The sequence below is a fragment of the Halichoerus grypus genome, chromosome 14 (assembly GCF_964656455.1).
Source record: "Halichoerus grypus chromosome 14, mHalGry1.hap1.1, whole genome shotgun sequence".
Lineage (NCBI taxonomy): Eukaryota > Metazoa > Chordata > Mammalia > Carnivora > Phocidae > Halichoerus > Halichoerus grypus.
In genome coordinates this window covers 62,689,426-62,715,395 of record NC_135725.1, presented here as the reverse complement: position 1 = coordinate 62,715,395, position 25,970 = coordinate 62,689,426, and the positions used below count along the sequence as shown (strand labels likewise).

The 25,970-nt window shown below is 45.1% G+C and overlaps 2 protein-coding genes across 6 annotated transcripts in view; both read right to left on the bottom strand.

Annotated features, from left to right (window-relative positions):
• TGFBR1 (transforming growth factor beta receptor 1) overlaps positions 1 to 1,185 on the bottom strand; it is a 57,013-nt gene extending 55,828 nt beyond the window's left edge. For all 3 annotated transcript variants that reach the window (XM_036074146.2, XM_036074147.2, XM_078061512.1), the window contains exon 1: positions 1,008 to 1,185. In XM_036074146.2, coding sequence (XP_035930039.1) covers positions 1,008 to 1,092 — 85 coding nt within the window. In that variant the 5' untranslated portion in view covers positions 1,093 to 1,185. The remainder of the gene's footprint in view (positions 1 to 1,007) is intronic.
• Positions 1,186 to 17,238: 16,053 nt separating this feature from the next.
• The window catches only part of COL15A1 (collagen type XV alpha 1 chain), a 116,109-nt gene continuing 107,377 nt past the window's right edge, over positions 17,239 to 25,970 (bottom strand). Inside the window, exons 42-43 of one of the 3 annotated variants that reach the window (XM_078061510.1) lie at positions 23,780 to 23,890; positions 17,239 to 22,595 (exon numbers count right to left, since the gene is read on the bottom strand). In XM_078061510.1, the coding sequence (XP_077917636.1) occupies positions 23,815 to 23,890 (76 nt within the window). In that variant the 3' untranslated portion in view covers positions 17,239 to 22,595; positions 23,780 to 23,814. Of the gene's footprint in view, positions 23,891 to 25,970 lie in introns of all 3 variants that reach the window. The other 2 variants (XM_078061511.1, XM_036074151.2) reach the window with 2 other exon arrangements.

Genomic DNA, 25,970 nt, shown 5'->3' with positions numbered 1-25,970 from the left:
ATTTTAGTCTGGATGTTAACAGTTTTTCACTGTTCTTTCCACGGAGATTGGTCATGACCACGTACCCCATCCTGATTTAGTATTTTGGAAAACGGAGCAAACATTCTCCCTTGAAAACCAACTACACAGAGACTGCTGATTCAAACTACTCTCACTCAAGAAAAGGAACACTAGCGATATTCCTTCGAGGAAATAAAAGCGTTTGATCAATTCACAGAGTCATTCCCATTCAAACATTCCAAACCCCGCAGAGTGAGCAAACGTTCAAGTTTCTACTACGAAAACAATCTGTAGCCTTCTGGTTACTGGATTCACTTCAACACTTCCCAGACGCACCAAAGAAGAAACATTCCGCACATCTTCGTGCCTCCTCACACAAAGCTTCGCGGCTCCCCTTCCAAAGCCACCCCTGGCTGGAGAAGCAGCCCCTCTCGGCGGGGTCGGGCCGGCGCCCACAGCCAGGGCGGCCCTGTGACCCGGGGGTCTCCACCACACGTCGCCCCCTCCCACCGCCCGGCAGGCTCAGAGTTCCTAACCCGCCCGGGAAGCCTCTGGCGACCCCAACCCCGCCCCGGGAGCCTCGGGCACCCTCCCGCTCCGGGTGGGGTGCCCAGACAACGCCACACGGCGCCCCAGCTCCGCCAGGCCCGGCCAGCCGCACACCCCCTGGCCCTCGGTCCGCGCCCCCTCGCTCCCCAGAAAGCAGCCCGGCCCTCGGCTCGCTCCGCCCGATGCCACCTCCCCCGGGGGAACCCGGAGCAGGGGCCGCCGCCGGCTGCAGACCACGTCCACCAGCGCTCGGACACACGCCCACACCCCGCCCGCGCTCCCCGCCCGCGATTTGCGTGGCGGCCGCCAGGCCAGGCCAGCCCGGCCCCGGCCCGGCGCCGCCACCTGCGCCCCCGGCCCCGCGCCATGTTTGAGAAAGAGAGGGAGCGAGCCAGAGGCCGGGCCCGGCCCGCGCGCGCCCCGCAGCCGCCCGCCAGCCCTGCCGCGCCGCCGCTCACCCGTCGTCCCCGGGACCAGCGTCGCCGCCGCCGCCAACACGAGGAGGAGCAGCCGGGGACGCGGAGCAGCGGCCGCCGCCTCCATGGTCCCGCCGCCACCGCCTGTGGCTCGGTCCGGCCCGGCCGCCGCCTCGCCTCAGCAAGCCTCGCCTCGCCCCACCTCCCGCCGCCGCGGCGGCCTCGCTCCGGCCCTTTGTAACTGCTCGGGGGCTGCGCGTCCATTGGCTGCCGGGCTCCCGCCGGCCCCGCCTCCCGGCTGTCGGCGAGCGGCCGAGCGGGACCCAGCCCGGAGCCCCGCCTACAGGCCCGCTGGACAGCCAATCCGCAGCCGCGGGCGCCGGCCTCTGGACACGCCCCCAGACTCCCCAGGGGCCGTGCTGCCAGACCCCTGCCCCAGCCAGAGCCGCTCCGCGCTAGGAGGAGGCCGGGTCGGGTCAGGGTCTAGCGCGCCCCGACCCGGCCTAGCCTTCGGCCCGGGAGGGCTAGGGTTACGCGAGGGGTGTGTCTGGGTGTGAGTCGCTTTCGGAAAAAGGCTGTGGCCGCTCTACGCTCTTTTCTTTAGCCTTCTCCAAGCACCTAAGATCTAGTACTGACCCCAATCCCAACCCGACCCCCATTCACGGCCCTGCACCACCAATCCCCAACACGTTCACCCAGATCCGCGGCATCGTCACGCAGGCTTCAACTTCCACTTCCCAGATCCACGCCTCAACTTTCAACATTTCCCCCAAATCTTTCCTCAGTGCCTTCCATGTGAGACTCACGTCTTCTGTTTCCTCCCGCTGTCAGTGTCTAACCCCAACCAAATTCCAGGCCCTGAAAGTCCTGAAATCCTGGCCTCAGACTTCATTCAGTCAGATCCTGAGCTCCGACGCGCCCCCCCCCCCGGCCCCCCCACCCCGAATAGCCTCTCTCCCTCCGGAACAAGGAGCAGACCCAGAAAGGGGCTCCACACTCTCTCCTTCTGACCTCTTCCTGATCCAGGTGGGAAAGGGAAGGTCCCCACCCCCAACCCCCAAAGGAGTAGGACTTCCCTTCTTAGCTCGCAGCACTTCTCCTTTGGCGGAGGGGGAGCAGTCAATACTTTGACTTGCCTCTGACACGCCTGCACAATAATTCTGAGGTGTCACTAGAAACCCAAATAAACTCGGCTACGTTTTCATTCTGAATTCCTAATTTACTGTGAGACGCTCCACCCACCTTCCCTCTGGGACACCAAAATGAGCTCCAGATTTGTAATTCTCCCTGTCAGACTAGTCCTCTCTTCAGACACAAACACAGCCGAGGAGGCTGTTACATAGAACAGAGAACATTTTTCCGCAGAACCTTTTAAGGAGAAAATTTTATTTTCTGTGTGATTTGAGCTTGGAATTAAATAAACCTTGGTAGCAGGAATCAGAATCACCCTCTAGCATCGATTTGTAAATCACTTTAGCGCTGCTCCTCCATGAGCTCTTGACCTACCTGCGAGGACTTCCCTCCCGAGCTGTAAAAGGGCAGGGTGGGGGTGTTGGAGCTGGGATTTGAGACCTGCCCTACTCCCCTCCCGTGTAGGACCCTTATTTGAACAAGTCCATTAACCTTTCTGAGTCTCCATGTCTTCATCTGTAAAATGGAAATAATATATCCCCTGGTCAGTGAGAGGATATAAGATTTGGGGGTTCCCCTCCTGCTCTTTCAAGTTCTATTTCTAGGCCCTCCCTCCAGACACTTCATCTGCTCCTACCTGGACAGGTAAGGGACGGTGGGTATACACTGACCTGCCCACCTAGGGATGCAGCTACTACCAAAAACATGGCATAGCCTGCTCTCTTGTGCTCTCTTGGCTGCTGGTGACCATCAGCAGCAAGCTCTCCTCTTGCTCCCTGCCGCAGGGCCCAGAAGGCAGGCAAAGACTGCTTCTGGCTGGCTCCAGTCCTAATCTGCTCCCTCGGTTCCAGTTTTTTCAGTGGAGATGTGGACGGTAAGTCAGGGTCCTAATGATACCTGAGGTCTGTAGACTGTTCTTTCACTGCTCTATTCTCAGTGTCTTCCATGAGAGCTCAGGAGATATTTATTGAAGGAATGAATGAATGATTCACCTCAGACAAGTGAAGTGTCTTTCTCTCATCAGATTCTCTCATTAGATTCTTCATCTCTGAAATGAAATATTTTTTTTAAAGATTTTATTTATTTATTTGACAGAGAGAGACACAGCGAGAGAGGGAACACAAGCAGGGGGAGCGGGAGAGGGAGAAGCAGGCTTCCCGCGGAGCAGGGAGCCCGATGCGGGGCTCGATCCCAGGACCCTGAGACCATGACCCAAGCGGAAGGCAGATGCTTAACGACTGAGCCACCCAGGTGCCCCTTTAAAATGAAATATTCTTCCTACCCCATTTATAAATAAAAGGGACTGAATCACATGTCTTGGGCCCCTTAGATGACGTAATGTGTCTGGAACAGCATCTAGAACATAGTAAATACATTTTTTTAGAACATAGTAAATATTTAGTTAATGCCATTTCCTTTGCCCAGCCCCTTCAGGCTCTGTTTGATTCTAATCAGCATTCATGTTCTGTTAACCTGCGCCTTTGCCTTACGGAACCTCAGTTAATCAGTGTTAGATTATCTTCTATGACACACTTCCAGTTCCTTAACATTTTCCATGGAATTGAGTGTCTTCATTAGAACACTGAGGAACAGGAAGGAGGAACAGACTATTTTTAAATTTTATTTTCCTGATATTAGGAAGAAATTTCCATGAGCCATGGATCCACAAATAAACTACGTTGGAATAGAACAGTAAATTATAAGTTTAAAATCATGGTTCTCAAACTTTAACATGTCTCCAAATTCACTGGAGAACTTTTAAAAATGCAGCTTCCTGGGTGTCAGGTGTCAGCCCTAGAGAGTCTGCCATCAGTTCATCTGAAGGAGGTCCGGGACTCTGCATGTGTAACAGAGACCCCACGTGATTCTGCTGCGGGTGTCACTGGGCCACACTTTAAAAGACACTGGTTTAGAAAGTGTTACCTTGAAATTCAATAAATAAAAATGCATGTACTGATTTCCCCTTTTGAGAAAGGGAGGGCAATGGAAAGAAACCTCTGGCTTTGGAGGCCTAGCTGGGGTGCTGGTTCTACCATTTACTGCATGCAGGAGCTGTGCACACTCCTCGATTTCTCTGAGATTTCATATCCCCCCAGTGTGAAATGGGATAATGACTCATATATTTGTTGTAAGGTCTAAGTGAGCTATTGCACAGGAAGAATCTATCGTAAATGTGAATTCCCTTCACAGTCTCTGTAGGCTCTGAAAAAGGCTTGTTTACTCTGTCTTGATTTAATAGGGAAGAAACTGAGGACCAGCCCCCAGCAAGTCAGCTTCAGAGCCAGGGCTAAGAGACTCTCACTCCTGTGCTTTGTCCTCTGCACAATGCTACCTCTTAGTCTTCCTGCCAGGTACATTGTTTGCTTTTCCTTTTGGATTATTCCCTCAGGTAAAGTTTTCTCCCAAATGGAGAGCAGAGGCGGTTAGTTGCCTAAACTATATTCATTCCTACATTCACTTTATGAACAGAATCCTCATTTCCTTTGGGAAAGCAGCTCACCTAGCTAAAAATCTTAATTTCTCCGGCACCTGGCACCTAGATATGACCATGTGACAGAGTTCTGGCCAGTGAAATATAAGAAGCCTACCAGGTAGAGCTTGTCGGGAAGATATTGTTTTCTCTATAAAGACTCGTCACATTCTCACCTTCTTTCCATCTGGAACAAAGCTGCAATGCCTGGAAGTACAGCAGCTATTTTGTGAGCATAAGGATGGTGGCCATAACTAGGAACAGTAGAGAGAAACTAGGAATGGATAGAGTAGATAACTAGGAATGGAGAGAGTCTGGGTCCTTGATAAATTCCTTGAGCAACTGTACCAGCTCTAAATGCTTATCACTGACGTTCATATTATATGAGAAAAATAAATATGTCCTCTTTTTTAACCTTAAAACACTTCAATTCTGGTCGATGCTATCTATTATATATTTTGTTTCTAATTTTTTAACCTACAAGCTAGTATTGATTTATACCATTATTATCTATTGCTAACTCCTGGGCTCCTGACTAAATAATAAATCACCTCAAAACTTAGTGGCTTAGAATAATAACCATATTATTTCTCATGAGGCTGTGGGTAGGCTGGGCTGTTTTTCTTGGTCTAGGCCAATTTAAGATGATCTCAGCTGACCTCACATTTGAGTCTGCTATCAGGTGGCAGGTCAACTGGAAGCTGAACAGATCTATAATGGTCTAGTTCAGCTCCTTTATGTGGTTTGTCACTCTCTAGCAGGCTAGCCTAAGTTCGTTAACATGACAGTTCAGGGATCCAAGAGTTTACAACTGGCCCATCATTTCTGCCACCTCCCATTGTTTTGGGCCTGAATTACGCCAAGCCCAAATTCAAAGGGTAGGGAAATTCCACCTCTTGATAAAAGGAACTGCAAGATCACATTGCAAAGGGGTGTAGATACCAAGAGAGACATAAGTGTGGCCATTTTTTGCACACACTTTTTACCACTTTTTCTGATCTTCATTTTTTGTTATCCTTACACTTTCCATCTCAAATCACTTTAATTCCACCTGAAGTATATAACTTTTCGAATTCCCTTTAGAGAGAGATGACTTGGTAGCAAACAATTTTAGTTTTTGTTTGACTGAGAGGACTATATTTAATCCTTATTTTTGGACAGTGTTTTCACTGGCTACAGAATTCTGGATTGGCAATTGCTTTCTCTCAACAATCAAAGCTATCATTCCACTGTCTCTGGCTTCCATTGTTGCTTATGGGAAATCAAGTATTAGTCCATTTCTCCTTTGTAGGTAATTGGTCTTTTCTGTCTACTTTTTTTTAATAGACGTTATTTTTTATAAATAAAAATATTTATGAGTGTTATAAATAATAAATAAAATATGTATTTTTTAGGTTCACAGCAAAATTGAGCATAAACTACATAGAGGTCCCATATATTCCCTGTCCCTACCCAGGCACAGCCTCCCCCACTATTAATATCCCCCATCAGAGTGGTACATTTGTTATAATCAATGAACCTGCACTGACACATCATTATTACCCGAAGTCCATAACTTACTTTAGACTTCACTCTTTGTGTTGTATATTCTATGGGTTTTAACAAACGTTTAATGACATGTATCTACCACTCCAGTATCATACACAGTAGTTTCCCTGCCCTAAAAATCCTCTGTGCTCAGCCTACTCATCCCTCCCTCCCCCCTAACCCTTGGCACCCACCAATTTTTGTTGTCACCATAATTTTGCCTTTTCCAGAATGTCACATAGTCAAAATCATACTGTACCCTTTTAAGATTGGCTTCTTTCACTTAGTAATATGCATTTAAGTTTCCTCCCTATCTTTTCGTGGCTTGATAGTTCATTTCTTTTTAGCACTGAATAACATTCCATTATATAGATTTACTGGAGTTTATTTATCCATTCACCCCCTGAAGGGTATCTTGGTTGCTTCCAAGTTTGGGCAATTATGGATGAAATGCTATAAACATCCCTGTGCAGGTTTTTGTGTGGACATAAGTTTTCGACTCATTTGGGTAAATACCAAGGAGCATGATTGCTGGATCATATGATAAGAGTATGTTTAGCTTTGTAAGAAACTGCCAAACTATCTTCCAAAGCGGCTGTACCATTTTGCATTCCCACTAGCAGTGAATGAGAGTCCTGTTGCTCCGTATCTGGCTGCTTTTATTTTATTGAATTTTTCATCTCTAGAAGTTTCATTTGGTTCTTTTAAAAATCTTCATTTCTCCTCTCGTTATGTCTACATTTTTCTTTATATCCCTAAACATATGAAGCATATTTATAATAGCTGTTTTAATGTACTCGTGGGATAATTCCATCTACTCTGTCATTTCTGGGTCTGTTTCTGTTTACTGATATTTTAGGCTCACATTTTCCTGCTGCTTCTTATGTCTAGTGGCGTTTTATTGGATGCCAGACATTGTACATTTTAGGGTATGGAATGCTTTATTTTCCTGAAGAGTGTTGAACTTTTTCTGACAGTGAGTTCAGTTACTTGCAGATTAGTTTCACCCTTTTGAGGCTTATTTTAAAACTCCTTTGAGGGGCGCCTGGGTGGTTCAGTCGTTAAGGGTCTGCCTTCAGCTCAGGTCATGATCCCACGGTCCTGGGATCGAGCCCCACATCGGGCTCCCTGCTCAGCCCGAAGCCTGCTTCTACTTCACCCACTCCCCCTGCTTGTGTTCCCTCTCTCGCTATCTCTCTCTCTGTCAAATAAATAAATAAAATCTTTAAAAAATTTTAAAAAAAATAAAACTCCTTTGGGACAAGTCCAAAATAACCATTATTCTAAGACTAATTCTGCATCACTTGTAAGGTATGTTCTTTCTGGGATCTCTGTTAAATGCTCTATATAGTCCACAAGATCTCTCTACTCTGGTTGGAGAGGACTCAAATGATTCCTGAATTGGTCTCAACTCTGCGAATCTGTTTTATAGATTCTCAGCAATTTTTCTTTCCTCCAAAGTTGTTCTTGCCAGCCTTGTGGGGGTTCATTCTCTGCATGCATAGATTAGTATTCAACCAAAGAGTCCAGAGGACCCCGACGCGGACTTCTCAAATTCTAGGCAGAACTCCTTCCTCTCCAGAACCCTGCCTTGCACATTCCAGCAGCTGTAGGTTCCCTGAGCACTGATCTCGATCTCAACTCAGAGGAAATGCTGAGCATCTGTGTTTGTTATTTATTTGCATATCATCTTCTGTGGAGTGCCTGTCCAAGCATTTTGCTCCAGTCTCACATTAATGATTTCTACGAGTTACCTGTATAACCCGGATATGAGTCTTGCCAAATGTGTGTACGGTGAATTTTTTTGTTCTATTATTTTATTAATGTTATTTTTTAAAGCGTAGCCGTTTTAATTGTTTTTCTTTACAGTTAGTTCTTTTTGTGTTTTGTCTAGAAAAAAATGCCTACCCTCAACCACAGAGATATTCCTCTACATGTTCTTCCAGTTGCTTTAAAGTTTCAGCTTTTACATGTAAGTCTTTAAGCCACCTTGAATTAACTCTTGTATAAGATGTGAGGTATGAGTCAAGGTTTAATTTTTCCTGTACTGACATTCGGTTGATCCAGTATGATTTGCTGAAAAAACTTTTCTTTCCCTTTGAAACTACATTGGTACCTTTTCAAAAATTGTATGTTTGCAGGCTTATTGCTGGACTCTCTTTTCTTTTACATTGGTCTAATTGTCTATCTTAATCCCAGTATCACTGTCTTGATTACTATACTTTATGGTAAGTTTTAAAATCATGTAGAGTTTGCCTCCCAATTTTGTTCTTCTTCAGCATTGTTTTACCTACTGTATAAGTAAATTATAATCATAGTTTGTCAATATCTACAAAAAAAAGCCTGCCAGAATTTTTATTGGGAATTGCATTGAATCTATAAATCAATTTTGGGAGAACTGACATCTTTATGATATTTATTATTCTAATCTAAAACATGGTATCTCCATCTATTCAGGTCTTTAATTTCTCTCAACAATGTTTTTTAGTTTTTATTGGTAGAAGTCATTCATAACATTTGTTAAGTTTATTTCTAGCTAAATTTTTATGTTACAGTAACTGGAATTCATTTTAAATTTCGTTTTCTAATTATTGTTTCCATTAAGTTTCCTAAAATTTTTAGTTTTAATTCTAGTGTAGTTAACATACGGTGTTATATTGGTTTCAGTTGTGCAATATGGTGATGCAACAGTTCTCTACATTACTCAGCGCTCATCATGATAAGTGTCCTCTTAATCCCCTTCACCTATTTCACCCATCCCCCCACCCACCTCCCCTCTGGTGACTAGTTTGTTCTCTATGGTTAAGAGCCTGTTTCTTGGTTTGTTTCTCTCTCTCTCTTTTATCTTTGCTCATTTGTTTTGTTTCTTAAATTCCACATGGGAGTGAAACCATATGGTACTTGTCTTTCTCTGACTTATTTCACTTAGCATTATACTCTCTAGCTCCATCCATGTTGTTACAAATGGCAAGATTTCATTCTTTTTTATGACTGAGTAATATTCCATTACACACACACACACACACACACACACACACACACGCACACGCACACACACATCCTGTCTTCTTTATCCATTCATCTATCAATAGACACTTGGGCTGCTTGCATAATTTGGCTATTGTAAATAATGCTGCAATAAACATGGGGTGCATGTATCCCTTTGAATTCGCATTTTTGTATTTTGGGGGTAAATACCCAGTAGTGCAATTACTAGGTCATAGGGGAGTTCTATTTTTAACTTTTTGAGGAACCTCTATACTACTTTCCACAGTGACTGCACCGATTTGCATTCCCACCAACAGTGCAAGAGGGTTCCTTTTTCTCCACATCCTCGACAATACCTGTTGTTTTCTTGTGTTGTTGATTTTAGCCATTCTGACAGGTGTGAGGTGATATCTCATTGTGGTTTTGATTTGCATTTCCCTGATGATGAGTGATATTGAGCCTCTTTTCCTATGTCTGTTGGCCATCTGGTTGTCTTGTTTGGAGAAATGTCTGTTCGTGTCTTCTGCCCATTTTTAGTTGAATTATTTATCGGGGTATTGAATTGTGTATGTTCTCAAACATTTTGGATACTAACCCTTTATCTGATATGTGATTTGCAAATATCTTCTCCCATTCTGTAGGTTGTTTTCTAGTTTAGTTGTTTCCTTTGCTGTGCAGAAACTCTTCATTTTGATGTAGTCCCAGTAGTTTATTTTTGCTTTTGTTTCCCTTGCCTCAGGAGACATATTTAGAAAAATGTTGCTATAGCCGATGTTAGAGAAATTACTGCCTGGGCTCTCTTCTGGATTTTTATGGTTTCAGGTTGGGTCCTTAATCCATTTTGAGTTTATTTTTGTGTATGGTGTGAGAAAGTTGTCCAGTTTCATTCTTTTGCATGTGGCTGTCCAGTTTTCCCAACACCATTTGTTGAACAGACTCTCTTTTCCCCCATTGCATATTCTTGCCTTCTTTGTTGAAGATTAATTGTCCATATAATCATGGGTTTATTTCTAAGCTCTCTATTCTGTTCCAGTGATCTATGTGTCTCTTTCTGCTCTAGTACCATACTGTTTTGATTATTACAGCTTTGTAGTATATCTTGTTACCTGGGATTATGATACCTCCAGTTTTGTTCTTTTCATTATTTTATTTTTTTTTAACAGTTTTCTTCTTTTTAAGGATTGCTTTGGCTATTCAGGGTCTTTTCTAGTTCCATACAAAATTTGGAATTTTTTGTTCTAGTTCTGTGTAAAATGCTATAGGTATTTTGATAGGGATTGCATTAAATGTGTAGATTGCTTTGGGTATTATGGACATTTTAACAATATTTGTTCTTCCAATCCATGAGCGTGGAATATCTTCCCATTTATTTGTGTCATCTTCAATCTCTTTCATCAGTGTTTTATAGTTTTCAGAGTACAGGTCTTTTACCTCCTTGGCTAAGTTTATTCCTAGGTATCTTATTATTTTTGGTGCTATTATAAATGGGATTGTTTTCTTTTTTTTTTTAAAAGATTTTATTTATTTATTTGACAGAGAGAGACACAGCGAGAGAGGGAACACAAGCAGGCGGAGTGGGAGAGGGAGAAGCAGGCTTCCCGCCGAGCAGGGAGCCTGATGCAGGGCTCGATCCCAGGACCCTGAGATCATGACCTGAGCCAAAGGCAGTCACTTAACGACTGAGCCACCCAGGCGCCCCAATGGGATTGTTTTCTTAATTTCTCTTTTTGCTACTTCATTATTAGTGTATAGAAATGGAACGGATTTCTGTATATTGATTTTGTACCCTGCCACCTTACTGAATTTATTTATCAGTTCTAATAGCTTTCTGGTGGAGTCTTTAGGGCTTTCTACACATAATATGTCATGTGCAGTAGTGAAATTTTTACTTCTTCCTAGCCTTTCTTTTTCTAGTCTGATTGCTGTGGCTAGGACTTCCAATACCATGTTGAATAAAAGTGGTGAGAGTAGACATCTTGTCCTGTTCCTGACCTTATGGGAAAATCTCTCAATTTTTCACCATTGAATATGATGTTACCTTGTGGGTTCATATATGGTCTTTATTAGGTTGAGGTATGTTTCCTCTAAATCTACTTTGTTGAGGGGTTTTATCATGAATGGATGTTGTATTTTGTCAAGTCCTTTTTCTGCATCTATTGAAATGCTCATTTGATTTTTATCCTTTCTCTTGTTGATATGGTGTATCAAGTTGATTGATTTGTGAATATTGAACCACCCTTGCATGCCGGAAATAGATTCCATTTGATTGTGGTGAATGATTTTTTTAATGTATTGCTGGATTTAGTCTGCTAATATTTTGTTGATGATTTTTGCATCTATGTTCATCAGAGATATTGGCCTGCAGTTCTGTGTGTGTGTGTGTGTGTGTGTGTGTGTGTGTGTGTGTGTCTTTATCTGATTTTTGTATCAGGGTAATGCTGGTCTCAGAATGAATTTGGAAGCTTTTTTTTCTCTTCTATTTTTTGGAATAGTTTGAGAAGAATAGGTATTAACTTTTCTTTAAATGTTTGGTAGAATTCACTTGTGAAGTTCTCTAGTCCTGGGCTTTTGTTTGTTGGGAGTTTTTTGATTACTGATAAATTTCATTGCTAACGATTGGTCTGTTCAAATGTTCTATTTATTCCTGATTCAGTTTTGGAAGGTTATATGTTTCTAGAAATGTGTTCATTTCTTCTAGGTTGTCTAATTTTTTGGTATATAATTTTTCCTAATATTCTCTTATAATTGTATTTTGTAATTGGTTATACAATTGTATATTGGAATTGATTGTTATTTCTTCTTTCATTTTTCATTTTGTTTATTTGATTTCCCTCTCTCTCTCTCAATGAATCTGACTAAAGGTTTATCAATTTTGTTGATCTTTTCAAAGAGCCAGCTCCTGGTTTCGTTGATCTGTTTTATTGTTTTTTAAGCTTCTATTTCGTTTATTTTTGCTCTAATATTTATTATTTCTTTCCTTCTACTGGTTTTAGGTTTTGTTTGTTTTGCTTTCTCTAGATCCTTTAGGTGTAAGCTTAGGTTGTTTATTTGAGATTTTTCTTGCTTCCTGAGGTAAGCCTGTATTGCTATAAACTTCCCTCTTAACATAGCTTTTGCTGCATCCCAAAGATTTTAGACCATTGGGTTTTAATTTTCATTTGTGTCCATGTATTTTTTTACTTCCTCTTTGATTTCTTGGTTGACCCACTCACTGTTTAGTAGCATGCCAGTTAACCACTATGTATTTGTTTCCATTAAGTTTTAATTTTAATGTTTTTTTCATTTGTAGAAGTTATATTTGGATTTTTTCCAAATCTGTTGGAAAAAATTTCCCTTATTGTTCCTTGTTTCCAATGTGTGTTTTTCAATTTGGTCTTTTTTTAAAAAATCATTTAAAGCATTGGTATGTTAAAAAAAATATTGCAATCATAATTATTTCATAATTGTGTTTGTATATGATAATTCCAGCATTTGAACTCTTGTGGGCCTATTTCTGTGTCTGTTGTTTCTCATTTATACTGCGTCTGTATACATATTGTTCCTTTTTATTGAAAGTGGTGCATTTCCTTTGGGATTTTATTTGCAGAAATTCTTTAAGTTCTGAGGTCAATGTTGGGTCCTCTGTGGAGGATTTACATTTGTTCTTGCAAGCTGTATCCCTAGCAGTCTCAGGTTACTCTAAGAAATTATTGACTTGAATTTGGGGGTTTTTTTTAAAATGTGTTTATTGTTTAGAACACACAGGTAATATGGATTGGGACTTCAGGCTGCATGAGGGACAGCTTATGCTTCCAGATTCTCAGTGATGACATTCTTTTTCTTTCTTTTTTTTTTTTTTTTTTTGGCTCAACACCCATGTTCTTGCAACTCCCTGGTGGTTGATGAGGTTAATAGTTATTCCTGGTTCACCTTTTCACTGGGAGTGTAGACCTTTGGGGTCTCATCTTTATGGAGGAAGTGTCCAGAGGCCTTGGATGGCCCCTGGCCTTTGTGCTCTGTGATTCTCTGTACTCTGTCAGACCAGACATCAGAAAGTCAAGTTCATCTGGAGCAGTCGGTGCGCTCAGAACAACAGCCAGCTGCAGTATTCCAGTTACCATGATGAGTCCCTTCTTCCACTTAGTATTTTGGCCCAAGAATCTCCTTACTTTCTTGCCAGCTGATGAATGCATTTAGGAAGATACATTTCCCCAGCATTTTTAGGTTTATTCCATGGGAGGGTCAGTCCACCAATTGTCAGGAATGAAACTCCTACTGCCTAACCTCCTATTACACAGACATCTTAAAAATCACTATCGAATTTTCTGCTGCAGCGTAACACAGTTTTGTAACTGTTATAGGTATCGAAGGGGATTCAAACAAAAGCTATTTTGCCAATACAGTGCAAAAGAAACTCAGCTTCTGGCATTGTCTCGGCTGCTTTTCAAACATTAAAAATATGCTCACAGGCTGTCTATCCCACTCGCCTCTGTCAAGCTGGTTTCCCCAAATGCTTGGGTTGCTTTAAGAAAATGTTTTGTTTTGTGTTTTGTATTGTTTTGTTTTCATTTAGACTTTTGTTATGGATGTCTCCTTTTAAACACACTATGGATAAAGAATTTGTCCTCTGGATACTTTCTCTGCTTTGGGGACCTTATTTATTTGTTAATTTTTTTTTTTTTTATTTAAAGATTTTATTTATTTATTTGACAGAGAGAGACACAGCGAGAGAGGGAACACAAGCAGGGAGAGTGGGAGAGGGAGAAGCAGGCTTCCCGCAGAGCAGGGAGCCCGATGCGGGGCTCGATCCCAGGACCCCGGGACCATGACCTGAACTGAAGGCAGACGCTTAACGACTGAGCCACCCAGGTGCCCCTATTTGTTAATTTTTGATTAATTTTATAAACGCCCCATGGATACTGGAAAACAGAAGTGGACTCTTTCGTGCATGTGAATTTTTGTGTGTGTATATGTGCATATGTTTAATCCTGGTAGTTAATCTTTGCTTAATTTTGACTGCTTGATCTGCAAAGGCACAGACGTGCATTAAGCTCTCCCCACTGCCTTCCCTGTCTCCCCAGAGACACATCCTCTGGCCTTTGCCACCCTCCTTACCTTGTCATAAAACTAAAGTAATGCCACTTCCTGGCCCCTGTGATTTAGGGCTGAGGGCCAGCAGGCTGGAGACGTCTTCTCTCTGATCCGAGAACCAGTCCCACGGCTGCTCACCGTGGCTCTGTTTGTACCAGCCTTGCCCTCCAAGGGCTGGATGGTACGCAGTCTCGGCCTCCCTCTCCGGGACCCAGCCTCCAGTGGGAAGACAGCTAGGCTTCTGCCTCGTTCCCATGTCTAGGCTGAGCTGAGCATGTCTAGGCGTGTCGCAGCAGGAGCCAGGCTCTGAGAAGCGTCTCACCGGAGTCAAAAGCAATGGCTAGGACACACTTTGAGGAGAGATTTTGAAGAGCCTGGGCACTGGATGAGCACTGCTCAGGTAGGGACACACCATGCCAGCATCACCAACTCTGGCCCCCAGAGTACAGGTCTCAACTCCTCCTTCAGGCCCCAGGATATAACTCAAACTCTTTCCTCATTTCTGGTAAAACAGTGGAGACAACTAGGTACTTTCCAAAGGAATTTGACCGTGAAGCTTAAGGAAATGAAAGAAGAAAATGCCATAGACCATCAAGCTTATAAAATCTATGTGTTTCAGTTTCTGGAAGGTTCTGCTCCTCACCCTACTCGAGAGTTCCATTTATAGATGACTTCATATTATTTGAGATGGGCTCCTTCCTCCCAATCCCAACAAAAAGCCAGTGGGGGTGGGGAGAGAGGTCAGGCTTCGTGCATACATGTTTTCTGTCTCCCAGCCCTCATGGGCAGGTTGTATAGGGAAGGGCAGGGGCCCCTGGACGGACAGGACTAAAGCAAGAGGTCTTTCCATGCAACTGTTCTTTCCTCTCTCAAACACGGGTACGTCACCTCCTTCCAGCCCAGCCCTTGTTTTCCTTCCAGGAGCTCACAGTTTAGTGAGGGAGATGGCTGCATACAATTAACTTATTGTAGGATCCTACCTTCAGTATCTCCAGACCACCGCCTAGATCCTGCATCATGTTTCATTGGAGAAACAACAGTCTGACTTTCCAAAGCACACACACGAAATGTCATTTACATTTTTATTGAAAATGAAATTTTTAATGGTGCCAGAAAGATGACGTTTAAGTGACTAAATGTGGCCTATGCCCCCCCACCCCCTCCTCCCTCCCGACAGGCAATGCTAACGTCTACCCAGTTAGCCTTCTCCCTCCGCTTCTCCCACTACCCAGATCTCTATCACAAAAGCCCTGGGCGTCTGGTGGGCAAGAGGACACCAGGTCTTGGCAGGCTGCCAGAACGGGCAGGCGGGACAACTGCCGCTGTTTGTGTCCCCCGCGGGACAGCGGGCCAGGTGCAGTGGTGGTGGCAGTCTTCTCTCCTACCACTTTCTTCTGTCTGTCCCCAAGCACTGTTGCTCCCCAGGGTCTGTACTGGGTCCTCTCACTTTGACTCAATTCACACCTCTTCCTGGACAACCTCACTTGCTCCCTGGGCTTACCCTGGCGCGGACATGCGGATGTCTCCCAAATCCCTGTTTCCCTGGGAATTCAGCTCCTGAGTGCCCAGGTTCTTCCAATATGTAAACTCCTCCCTGGGGGAACCTGGAGCTTGAGAGGGACCCGTGGTCACCTACGACGCTCTCTTTAGGACAGCAAAACCATGATTTTTAGAAGTAGGTTATTGATGATGTAGCTTGGAAATCACCCTGTGTTTTGTTTGCTTTTTGGTCTCTCCTCCCTCCCTGGCAAGTTGTGGCCTGGGATGGGGGTGGGGTGGACAGTGAATAGGCTTTTTGTGTTTCAGACCAGATTGGGCATCTCCAAAGCATTTATTTGTCATGTTTTTGGGCCCATCAAAGGATTTGGTTGGATTTCCTAAGAGACAGATCCCTGGATTAATTGGGTCATGTGTCCCGTCACTGTGGTCATAGACTAAGACATATCTTAGTCTGGGCCTAGGACTACTGCCCACCCATGAACCAATCATGGTGGCAACTGATCGCGATTACGGTCATTGGTTTACGTCAGTCAATGGATACTCCTAGAGCTCACCCAAACCGCAAGGCTCTCCCATTGCGGAGAAAGAGAGACTAGGTGGCAGGTAAGGAAGCAGCCAGTGTCCTCTGCAAAGTTCCTCTTGAGCAATGGCTTGCAAACATTTTTTTGTACATGATCCATGGTAAGAGCCCCCCACACACAGCTGAAAACAGAACTTCCACAAACCAGTATTTACCCTTTGCTTGCTACTGGGAATACATGCCGATATTTTGTAGTCCTGGCTTCTTGACCAGATAACACTCAATTCTATCTCAGTTTTTAAAAATCCTGCTCTACATGCACTAGATTGATTTCACAACTCACTAGGGGGGGTCACAGCCCACAGTTTGAAAAATGCTACTCTGAAGGTTTGCATGAACCGCTTGCATTGTTTAAATGGTTGTTAAAATGTGTCATAAATTTTCCAGGAATGTAACAGGGAAGTGTGTAAGGAAGTGGAAGTTGACTTGATGGAGAGTACAAGGTCATGAAGCATAGAGGGGGTGGCGCTTGCCGCTTATGATTCAGAAAGCAGGCCTTGAGAGCAGAGAGTTTTGAGTTCCAAAGTGGGACTCCGGCTTCAAGTAGTAAGCAGTCTACAGGCCTCTCCCTGGAACACATCAGATTTGTGGCCACAAAGGACTTCTCGGGAGGTGGTATGGGTATGTAATACAACTGGGTGCCCTGAGATGTTTTGTTCCATGATTTTTGTTACCCAGAACCCGACTTCCAACCTCTGACTAGACTTCTTCAACCCCTTGGTGACTGGATTAGAGCGAGTAGACAGATGCTTTTTGATCATGCAAAGGCCACGCTAGCCCAGGCAGCTAGCCCAGGTGCACAGGACATGTCTGTGTATGATGTGGAGGCTACGTGGGGGCAGTAAGGATAAATGGGCCATGTACCCATTTATGTAACATTAAATGACATACACAGGTTAAACAATATATTTTTAAGGATACACTGATATGATAAAATAATTCAAAATAGTAGTTTAGTAGATTGAGAGAGAGAGAGATGGGGAAAGGACAAAAGAAGGGCCTTCAACAGGGATGGTAAAACATTTTATTTCCTAATCTAAGTGGTAGATACATGGCTGGTTGTTTTATTATTCATTAAACATTAAAGATGCAATGTATGCACACACACACACACCTATTGGCATATGTGACAAAAATACAGTAAGCCGTGGACCCTATGCTTGGTGAGCTCACAGACTCAAGTGGAAGACAGACATCATCACAACTAATATATTACACAATGAGATCGTAAGAAATATAAAGAAGGAATTCATTCTGGCTATTTATATGACCTTGGGTAAGTCATTTTATTTCTTGAAGCCTGAGGCTCTTGTGATATATTGGATACATACATGGATGGATGGATAGATAGATGATGGATATACACACATACAGAATGGGTTTATTGTGAGACTCAGTTGATATGTACTGCATGAGAAAATGTCTGACAAACTGTAAAACATGTGAGATAATATCACTCTGGGCATCTTTGCAACTGCTTATTTCTTCTGTGAAACTGCTATCCCACACAGTTTTGTGCTCAAGCGGCAGTCTGAAGGAAGCAGGTTGTAAGTGACTGTAAATTATTCTCAATCGCACATATTTTGTGTCTAGCACAATGAGACACAGAAATAAAGGCAGCCCGGGCTACTACTGAATAGCTCGTGATTGTCAGAACAGGGACTTGGAGCTTCAGAGACCCCGGGGAGGGCTAGTCTAGGGGGACCAGGGCTTTGAACTTGTGGGCTATGGGGGGGGGGGTTAGTGCAGAGAGGAGAGTACTGTGCCTCCCCTTCCCCAGGGGCTCTTTCAGTCCGGCTAGCAGACCCCCATTGCCACTGTCACCCAGGTCCTGGCAGGTGCTGCCCCTCCTTCGTGCTCAGGCTGCAACATGGACACAAATCCCTTCTCCCAGCTTTTAGCAGCCTAGGAGAGCACAGGAGCACTCTGGCTTCTGAGGTTTGCAGGGCGAGCTCTCTTTCAGGAGTCCCGGGCCCTGTTCTTGCCCCTCTGCCGTAGGAGACGCCCAGCACAAGCCAGATAGCAGTATAGCTCAGCGGGCTCCTTGCTCAGGGTCCTGATTTCTGGCTCGTTGCCATCTCCACGTGAGGAGCTCCACTCCAAGGTTTGGAGGTTTGTTCTGGAACCTCTGTACTATTTTACATAATGACTGTACCAATTTGCAGTGAGAATTCATTATCAAGACTTGGGAGTTTAGGTTCAAGAATAAAGTGAGAATTCATTATCAAGACTTGGGAGTTTAGGTTCAAGGCCACTCCAGGAAAATGACTCCTGAACTTAGGCTCAGAACGTTGTCTCTCTTGGGATAGAGTATGTCCCAGGGATTAAGAGAGACTGAAGGCCCAGGTTGCAGTTAGGCAGTTTATCAGTCTGAGTCCCAGCCGAACAGGTGACACGCGCAAATGGGGTAATTTGAGGAGCGTTTAATAAAAGGACTGTTTTCAAAGGGATGCCGGGTATGGAGAGACCAGGAGGGAGAATGCAGAAGCCCACAGTGCTCCTGGAGGCAGCAGCAGCTGCAGGTGCTCTTACCAGCCCAGGCCTGAACGGGAGGGAGGTGCAGGGAGGAGGAGCCCTGGCACCTGCAGAGAGAGGCCGGCACAGGATGCCGCTTGACGGGATTTGTGCTTTTCAATGGAGGGATGCAGCCAGACCTTGGAGAGCCCAAAGACAGGAAACCTGGCAGATAAATCCCCAGACCTCGCACTGCTCCCTATGCCCCGCCCCCCCATCTCTAGCCAGTTGGCCTAACCCACCTGGGAGCCAAAGCACAAGGAAACCCAGTGCTGTGTAGGGCACAGAGCCAGGTGGGTCTGGAGGAGCAAGTGACCCCCAGGGCCTCACTGTAAAAGTGGGGGGCAGGTCGAGGGGGGCCAGCCTGAGCAGCACAGCACAACAGTTTGGATGGGGGGAAACCAGAAGGTATCAGAGATGACAAAAACACTGTTAAGACCATCTTCAGACCACAGGAATTCAGAAATCCAGAAGGCCCCTGGGAGGCCGGGGCACGTCCTTGATGGCTGAATTCAAGTGTCCTGTGTTTAAACAAGGATAGAGGCACATCTTTGCAGAGATATTTTTGGCATGCAAGAATCGAATTCATTTAGCAATTTCCCTTGCAGCAGCAGGTTGAAATTTCCCATCAACTGTTTTCAAGGACATTTAGAAGCAACGCTGTAGCAGACGCTCCATTATTTACTTTATGAAGCAGTCTTGAGTGACTTAGAGGCAAGATTCAGGTGCAACAATGCAGAAGACCTGGGTGCGAGACTTCACTTTGCCTCAAACTCACTATGGTCCTTTAAATCACTCTGGGCCTCAGTTTCCTTTTCTGCTGTGTGACAGGGTTGGCTGTGATCTGTAAGATCCCTTCTGATTCCAGCATGTTGACTTTCATAGAAACTATAAGATCAGAACAAGTCTTGACACACTGGTCTTAGCAATGATTTTTGGGGATAGGAAACCAGAAGCTCAAGCAACAAAAGCAAAAATAAACAAGCAGAGCTACATTAAACTAAAAAGCTTCTGCTCAGCAAAGGAAACCATCAACACAAGGAAGGGGCAACCTACAGAATAGGAGGAGATATTTGCAAACCATATATCTGATAAGGGGTTAATATCCAAAATATATAAAGAACTCATACAGCTCAACAGCAACAAACACATAAAAGAGAACCCTGATTTTAAAAATGGGCAAAGGACCAGAATGGACATTTTCCCAATGAAGACATCCACATGGCCAAGAGGTACATGAAAAGATGCTTGATATCACTTATCATCGGGGAATGCATATCAAAACTACAATGAGATATCACCTCACACCTGTTAGGATGGCTATTATCAAAATGACAAAAGATAACTAGTATTGGAGAGGATGTAGGGAAAAGGGAACTCTTGTACGCTATTGGTAGGAATACAAATTGGTACAGTCATTATGTAAAATAGTACAGAGGTTCCTTGGAAAATTAAAACTAGAACTACGATATGATCCAGCAACCCCTCTTCTGGGTACATATCCAAAGGAGATGAAATCAGTACCTTGAATCTATCTGTGCTCCCATGTTCATTGCTGCATGATTCACAATAGCCAGGATACGGAAACAACCTAAATACACACACACACACACACACACACACACACACACACACACACACTGGAATATTATCCAGCCTTAAAAAAGGAAATAATGCCATTTATGACAACATGGATGAACCCAGAGGACATTATGTTAAGTGCAATAAGCCAGACACAGAAAGAAAAATCCTGTATGATCTCGCTTGTGTGTAGAATCTTAAAAAAGTCGAATTCATAGAGGCAGAGAGTAGAAAGGTGGTTACCAGAGGTGGGGAGGCTGAGGAAATGGGGAGATGTTGGGCAAGGGGTACAAAGTTGCAATTATGTGGTATGAATAAGTTCTAGAGATCTAATGTACAGGGCGGTGACTATATTAATAATACTGTATTGTAGGGACGCCTAGGTGGCTCAGTCGGTTAAGCGTCTACCTTTAGCTCAGGTCATGATCCCAGGGTCCTGGGATCGAGAGCCCCGTGTGGGGCTCCCTGCTCAGCCGGGAGCCTGCTTCTCCCTCTGCCTGATGCTTCCCCCTGCTTGTGCTCTCTCCCTCTGACAAATAAATAAAATCTTTTTAAAACTTAATACTGTACTGTATACTGGAAATTTGCTAAGGGAGTAGATCACAGGTGCTCTCACCACACACACACACACACACACACACAAATACACACAAATAATAACTACGTGGAGAGATGGATATGTTAATTAGGTTAACTGTAGTAATCTTTTCACTATGTATATGTATGTCAAAATGCTGTACACTTTAAATATACACAGTTTTATTTTTTCAAAAAAGAACCAGTCCTGACATACCAGCACAGCCAACTTGGCAGTCAGTCTGTGATTCCATTTTGTAAGTTACAAAATGGTTTCTTTGAAATCTCTCTTTAAAACTGCTCCATTTCTCTGATGCAGCAAGAAGGCAAGAGAAAATAATTGCTTTCCAGTGGACTCATGCCCATGAAAACAAACCCAAGTGTACTGCTGCTAAAAAGGATCCAGTCTGCCACACTTCCTATTTATTTGGCTTTGGAGAATCGGACAGAGCAGAACCGAGGAAGGCATGACACAGCGCCCTGAGTCATCACCTGAAGCGGCTCCCACCTGCCAGAGCCTCGGGCCGGCTGGTGCGAAGGCAGGACCTTCTCCCACCGCCAGCCCTCGGTCGTACGCTCGTACGTGTGTCCACGGAGGAAGCCGTAGCGCTCACTTCCTCACTGCAATTCCTGCCCACAACGCGCATTTCTGGTTTAAGTTAGCAAAGAAAACAAAACCAGCCCGAGCGCGCACTCTTTCTTCGGTTCCTGGACTGCATTCAATCCGATCTCCTGTTGTGTTTGCCTGCCTAACTCCTTTTCCCGACTTAACAGAAACGGCAGTCTCACCTCCCCTCCTTCAAAATCTGCTCCATTCTGGTGGGGCTGCCAGTCGCTGATTCCGGCCCCCCCTCCCCGGGCGATGACGCCACCGAAGCCTGACCAATCACAGACCCCCGTCCCGCAGCCTGGAGCCTGAGGGCGGGCACTGGGGGAGGGGGCCGGAGCAGCCGCTGGGACTTACATCAGGTTAAGCACGGGGAGGAGAGAGCAGCCTCCTCACTGCCTCGGCCTAGCTGAGCTAAAGAACAGGTCAGGAGCTTCTGGTGGCCACGCTTCCTCTGCCCTGTCCTCGCCAGGATGAAGCCACCCCAAGTAAGGGAAAATGGGGCCTGAGCACACAGAAAAGTCAAGATGAGTGATGCAGGGCAAGGCACGGGAGTCGAGGGCGAAAAACTTGACAATACAATTTGTTTACTTGGACACAGTGATCCCAATGCTGCCCCCCTCCCCCACCTTTGTACAAGCACCAGTAACTCTCCTTTTCTAGGTAAGCGAGTGTTAACTGGATTTCTGTCCCACATCCAAGGAAGCCTGAGTCATACAGCAATTGGTCCCGCACATGGGGATTTGTAAGTAATAAGGTAACAGACCCTAAAAGGTGGGACTGGCTCGGGCAAGGTGGTGCAGAGCCACCAGGATTCCTCTTTCCTGGGGAGAGAAGCTGGTATTCCAGGCCTTGTGCTGTCAGCAGCTGTTACGAGAAGTCTCCATCAAAAGATGTCAGGATGTTGGAATGGGTCGTCTATGCTCTATCAAAAAGGATGCTTCCATCAAAGCTGGGCTGTTTGAAAGTGGAAGGGATCGGCAGACAGATAAAAGAGAAGCCCTTTCTCCTCACAGTAAGATTCCAAGGGTACAGAGAGTTGGATGACCTTTTTCCTTGAAGAACTGCAAAAGTGGTAATCTGTGGCTGGGAAGGAGAGTACTGGAGTAAAGAGGAAGCATCTCGTCTTGGAGCAGCATTGACTGCAGCATAGCCCAGGGCCTGCGTGGACCTTCCTCATCTCTTGGAGCTTCAAGCCAGCTCAGGCCAGGAAGCTGAGTCCCCAGGAAATGGACACTCCTCCAGGCCTGTGGCCAAGAGAGGAAATCCCTCCACTATGGGGTCTGGTTTGCTCAGTGGAATTCCCCCAAGTCCCCCAAGAGGCAGGACCAAGAGGAGGGCAGAGGAATTTCCTCCTCTGCCAGAGAAGTGAGTTTTTGCCGTCTCTGTCCAGAAGGATGGGATATAGGTAGTTGGCTGATGACAACCGGGAATTGCTTCCCCGTTCCATTTTTTAAAAATAGAATTTTGCAAACATATAGGGAGTGGTTTCATGCATCATTTAGTCATAGATGGGAAGAGAATGAGTAGGTCTCATCGGCTTCTCAATTATAACCTGATACAACTGTTGCCTTTTCAATTATTCAACACATATTTATTGAGCACCTACTAAATGGCAGATCTCTTTTAGATCCTGGGGATACAACAATGAAGAAAACAACCAACCAACCATAACTTATGACTTGGGGAGTCATTCCCATACCAGGAAGTAGGGACACCATCCAGGCAACTGGCCAGGCCCAAACCCCAGGAATCATTCTCTGACCACGGAGCCCTTTCAGGAGGCTCCTCCTAAATCCAACCCAAATCTGCCCACTTCTCACTGTGTACTCGGCTTAGCCATGGCCCAAGACATCACGGCGTCTCAGCTAAATCACTGTGACAGTTTTCAAACCAGGCCATTAGCCCCCATGTTGCCCCCCAGTCCATTCAGCACACAGAAGTCACAGTGGTCTTTGCAAAACAAAAAATCAGTTCATACACCGTCAAACCTAACGGATCTGCTGAGAGCAAACATCTAGGTAGTTGTTATCTATGCCAATAATAAAACGAATGCTAGCAGCAGGAGGCGAGTATGTGTTTGTGAGACTCTCTTTGTGTATATGAAGAGTCAATGCTGGTTTTGTGTTCTCTGACAGTGGAAAATATCACACTCAGTTGTATAATTTGCTGCCTCCAAAAAATAAATAAAACCAGTTCGTGTACCCCTCCCGCTTAAACACCTCCGGTGGCTGCTCAGAGCAACCAGACGTAAAATCCGAATGCCTTACCTTAGCTGGCAGGAGCGCGGGTGGTCTGCCGCTGCCTAGCATCCTCCCTCGGCCGGCGCTGTCTTCCCCCTCACCGTCTCTTGCTTCAGCTCTACCAGCTTCTTTCTGCCCCTAACACATACCAACCGAGTTTGCATCTCAAGGCCTTTACCTTTGCAGTTCCTCCTTCTTGGGACACTCTTCCCCCAGATCTTTGCAAACCCATCCCCTTTCCATTGTTCAAAGGTAACAGGATACTCAGCGGGACTTTTCTTATTGTCCAGGAATTCCAGCTAAAGCCCAGAGATGAGGACAAAGAGGTTCTAAGCATCCACCGTCTCAAGAGAGCTGTCCCCCCACCCCCATAGCACTAGTTTCCCCTGCTGGTGCTTACTGAAAGGTGTCAGGATGTCCCTATCAGCTGTCCCCCATGCCTCCTTTCTAATCTTCATGGGAGGACTGGGACAGAGGAAAAAAAGGTGGGCTAGAGCCAGAATCCTCTGCTTTGTGGGGAGAGCAGTGTTTGTAATGAGAGGTGACCCTCCCCCTAAGCCAAATACTGGGGAGGCGCCAAGGAATCAGCCATAGAGAAGGGGTCCCTGAGAGACCTGCTGTTGACAGCTGTGGCCAGGTGAGTAAAGGCACTTTGTCCAGTTTCCTCTCCCTCTGCTCTCCACAAACACACTGGGAGAGCAGGACCTTGCAGAAGCAGGGGGAGGGATATCCCAGAACCTGATCGCACTCCGTCCCCATCTCCACTCCGAGTAGTCGGCATCCGAGCTCAGGAGAGGCAGAGTTTTAAACCACTTGAGATTGAAGTCTAAAGGTAGACTGGACTTGTAATCACCCAGGAGGTCATGAAATCTTCCTGGGTCCGTCCTGGGCCCATTTGCCCTCAAGGTACATTTCTCACCCTTTCTCAAACTTGGGGGTTGGGGACCTGATCCTGGCAGGCCACGCAGCCCAAGCCGCTGGGTCAGCTGACTTCTGGCTACTTTTGATAGGTGAGGGATTGGAAAGCAGGAGGAAAGAACAACTTCAGGCTTCTTCTTCCATCCTCTCTGCTTCCAGTGCAATTTCTGGCTGTGGGGTCTTCTTCCTTTAGGAGTCCCAGCCTAACATGGCCCAACTTTTGCGGTTTGCTCTTGGCCTCTGGACTTCGGTAACACATCCTCCTCCATTATGCCTCTCTTGATAATATCTGGAGAGTCTTACTGTGCCCTGTTCAGTTTCTAGGCCTTTCAATCACTTGTGTGACTAATTGTCTGCAGCAAATTTCCTCTGTTTCAAATACTTATAAAGAACTTTTTGTCTTCTGGATGGACCTTTACTCGTATAGTTCCCCACAGGTTTATAAGGGCCTATCCTGAACAGGACTGTGCTATAAATACAGCATCGTTGGGGACAGTATTTGTAAGAAATCAAATAATTTTATATTTATACCTTAATCAAGACATCTTAATACACCAGTTACAAATATCCCAACTCAAATGCTATCTTTTCAGAAGGGTATCTCAGCATCCCCTCCCCCAACCATATTCCTAACTTACTTTGTCTTCTTAGAGGAATTTTCAGTACCTGAATCCACTTATTTGTATATTTCTTTGTGTTTTTTTAAATATATTTTTTAAAAAATTTTATTTATTCATTTGAGAGAGAAAGGGACAGAGAAAGCACAAGCAAGGGGAGAGGGAGAGGCAGAGGGAGAAGCAGACTCCCCGCTGAGCTGGGAGCCTGACGTGGGGCTCGATCCCAGGAACTGGAGATCATGACTTGAGCGGAAAGCAGACGCTTAACCATCTGAGCCACACAGGTGCCCCTATTTCTTTGTATTTGTATTGTCCGTCCTCCCTTCTGCTGGAATAGAAGATCCTTGAGGGCACTCACTCTTTTTCTATACCCCTATGTGCTCAGTAAATGACTAACAGTTGACTGAGCAGCATCAGGACCTGGTGGAATGACATGAACATCATCCAGAGACCCTCAACTCGCAGCAGCTAGGATGTGACAGCTGGATGTCACTTTGGTTGTTACATCGGCAAGAGGGGCTGAGTACATCTTTCCTATATGTGAGTTAAAGCAGCCTTGGAATTGTGTATATGGGAACTGTGGATAGAGAGAGACCCTCACATGCAAGAAGTGGGATGCAAGGGGTCTTTTATTTTTACTTGCCAATTTGCATTTTCTTTCTTCTGTAGCATCATCCTTTCTT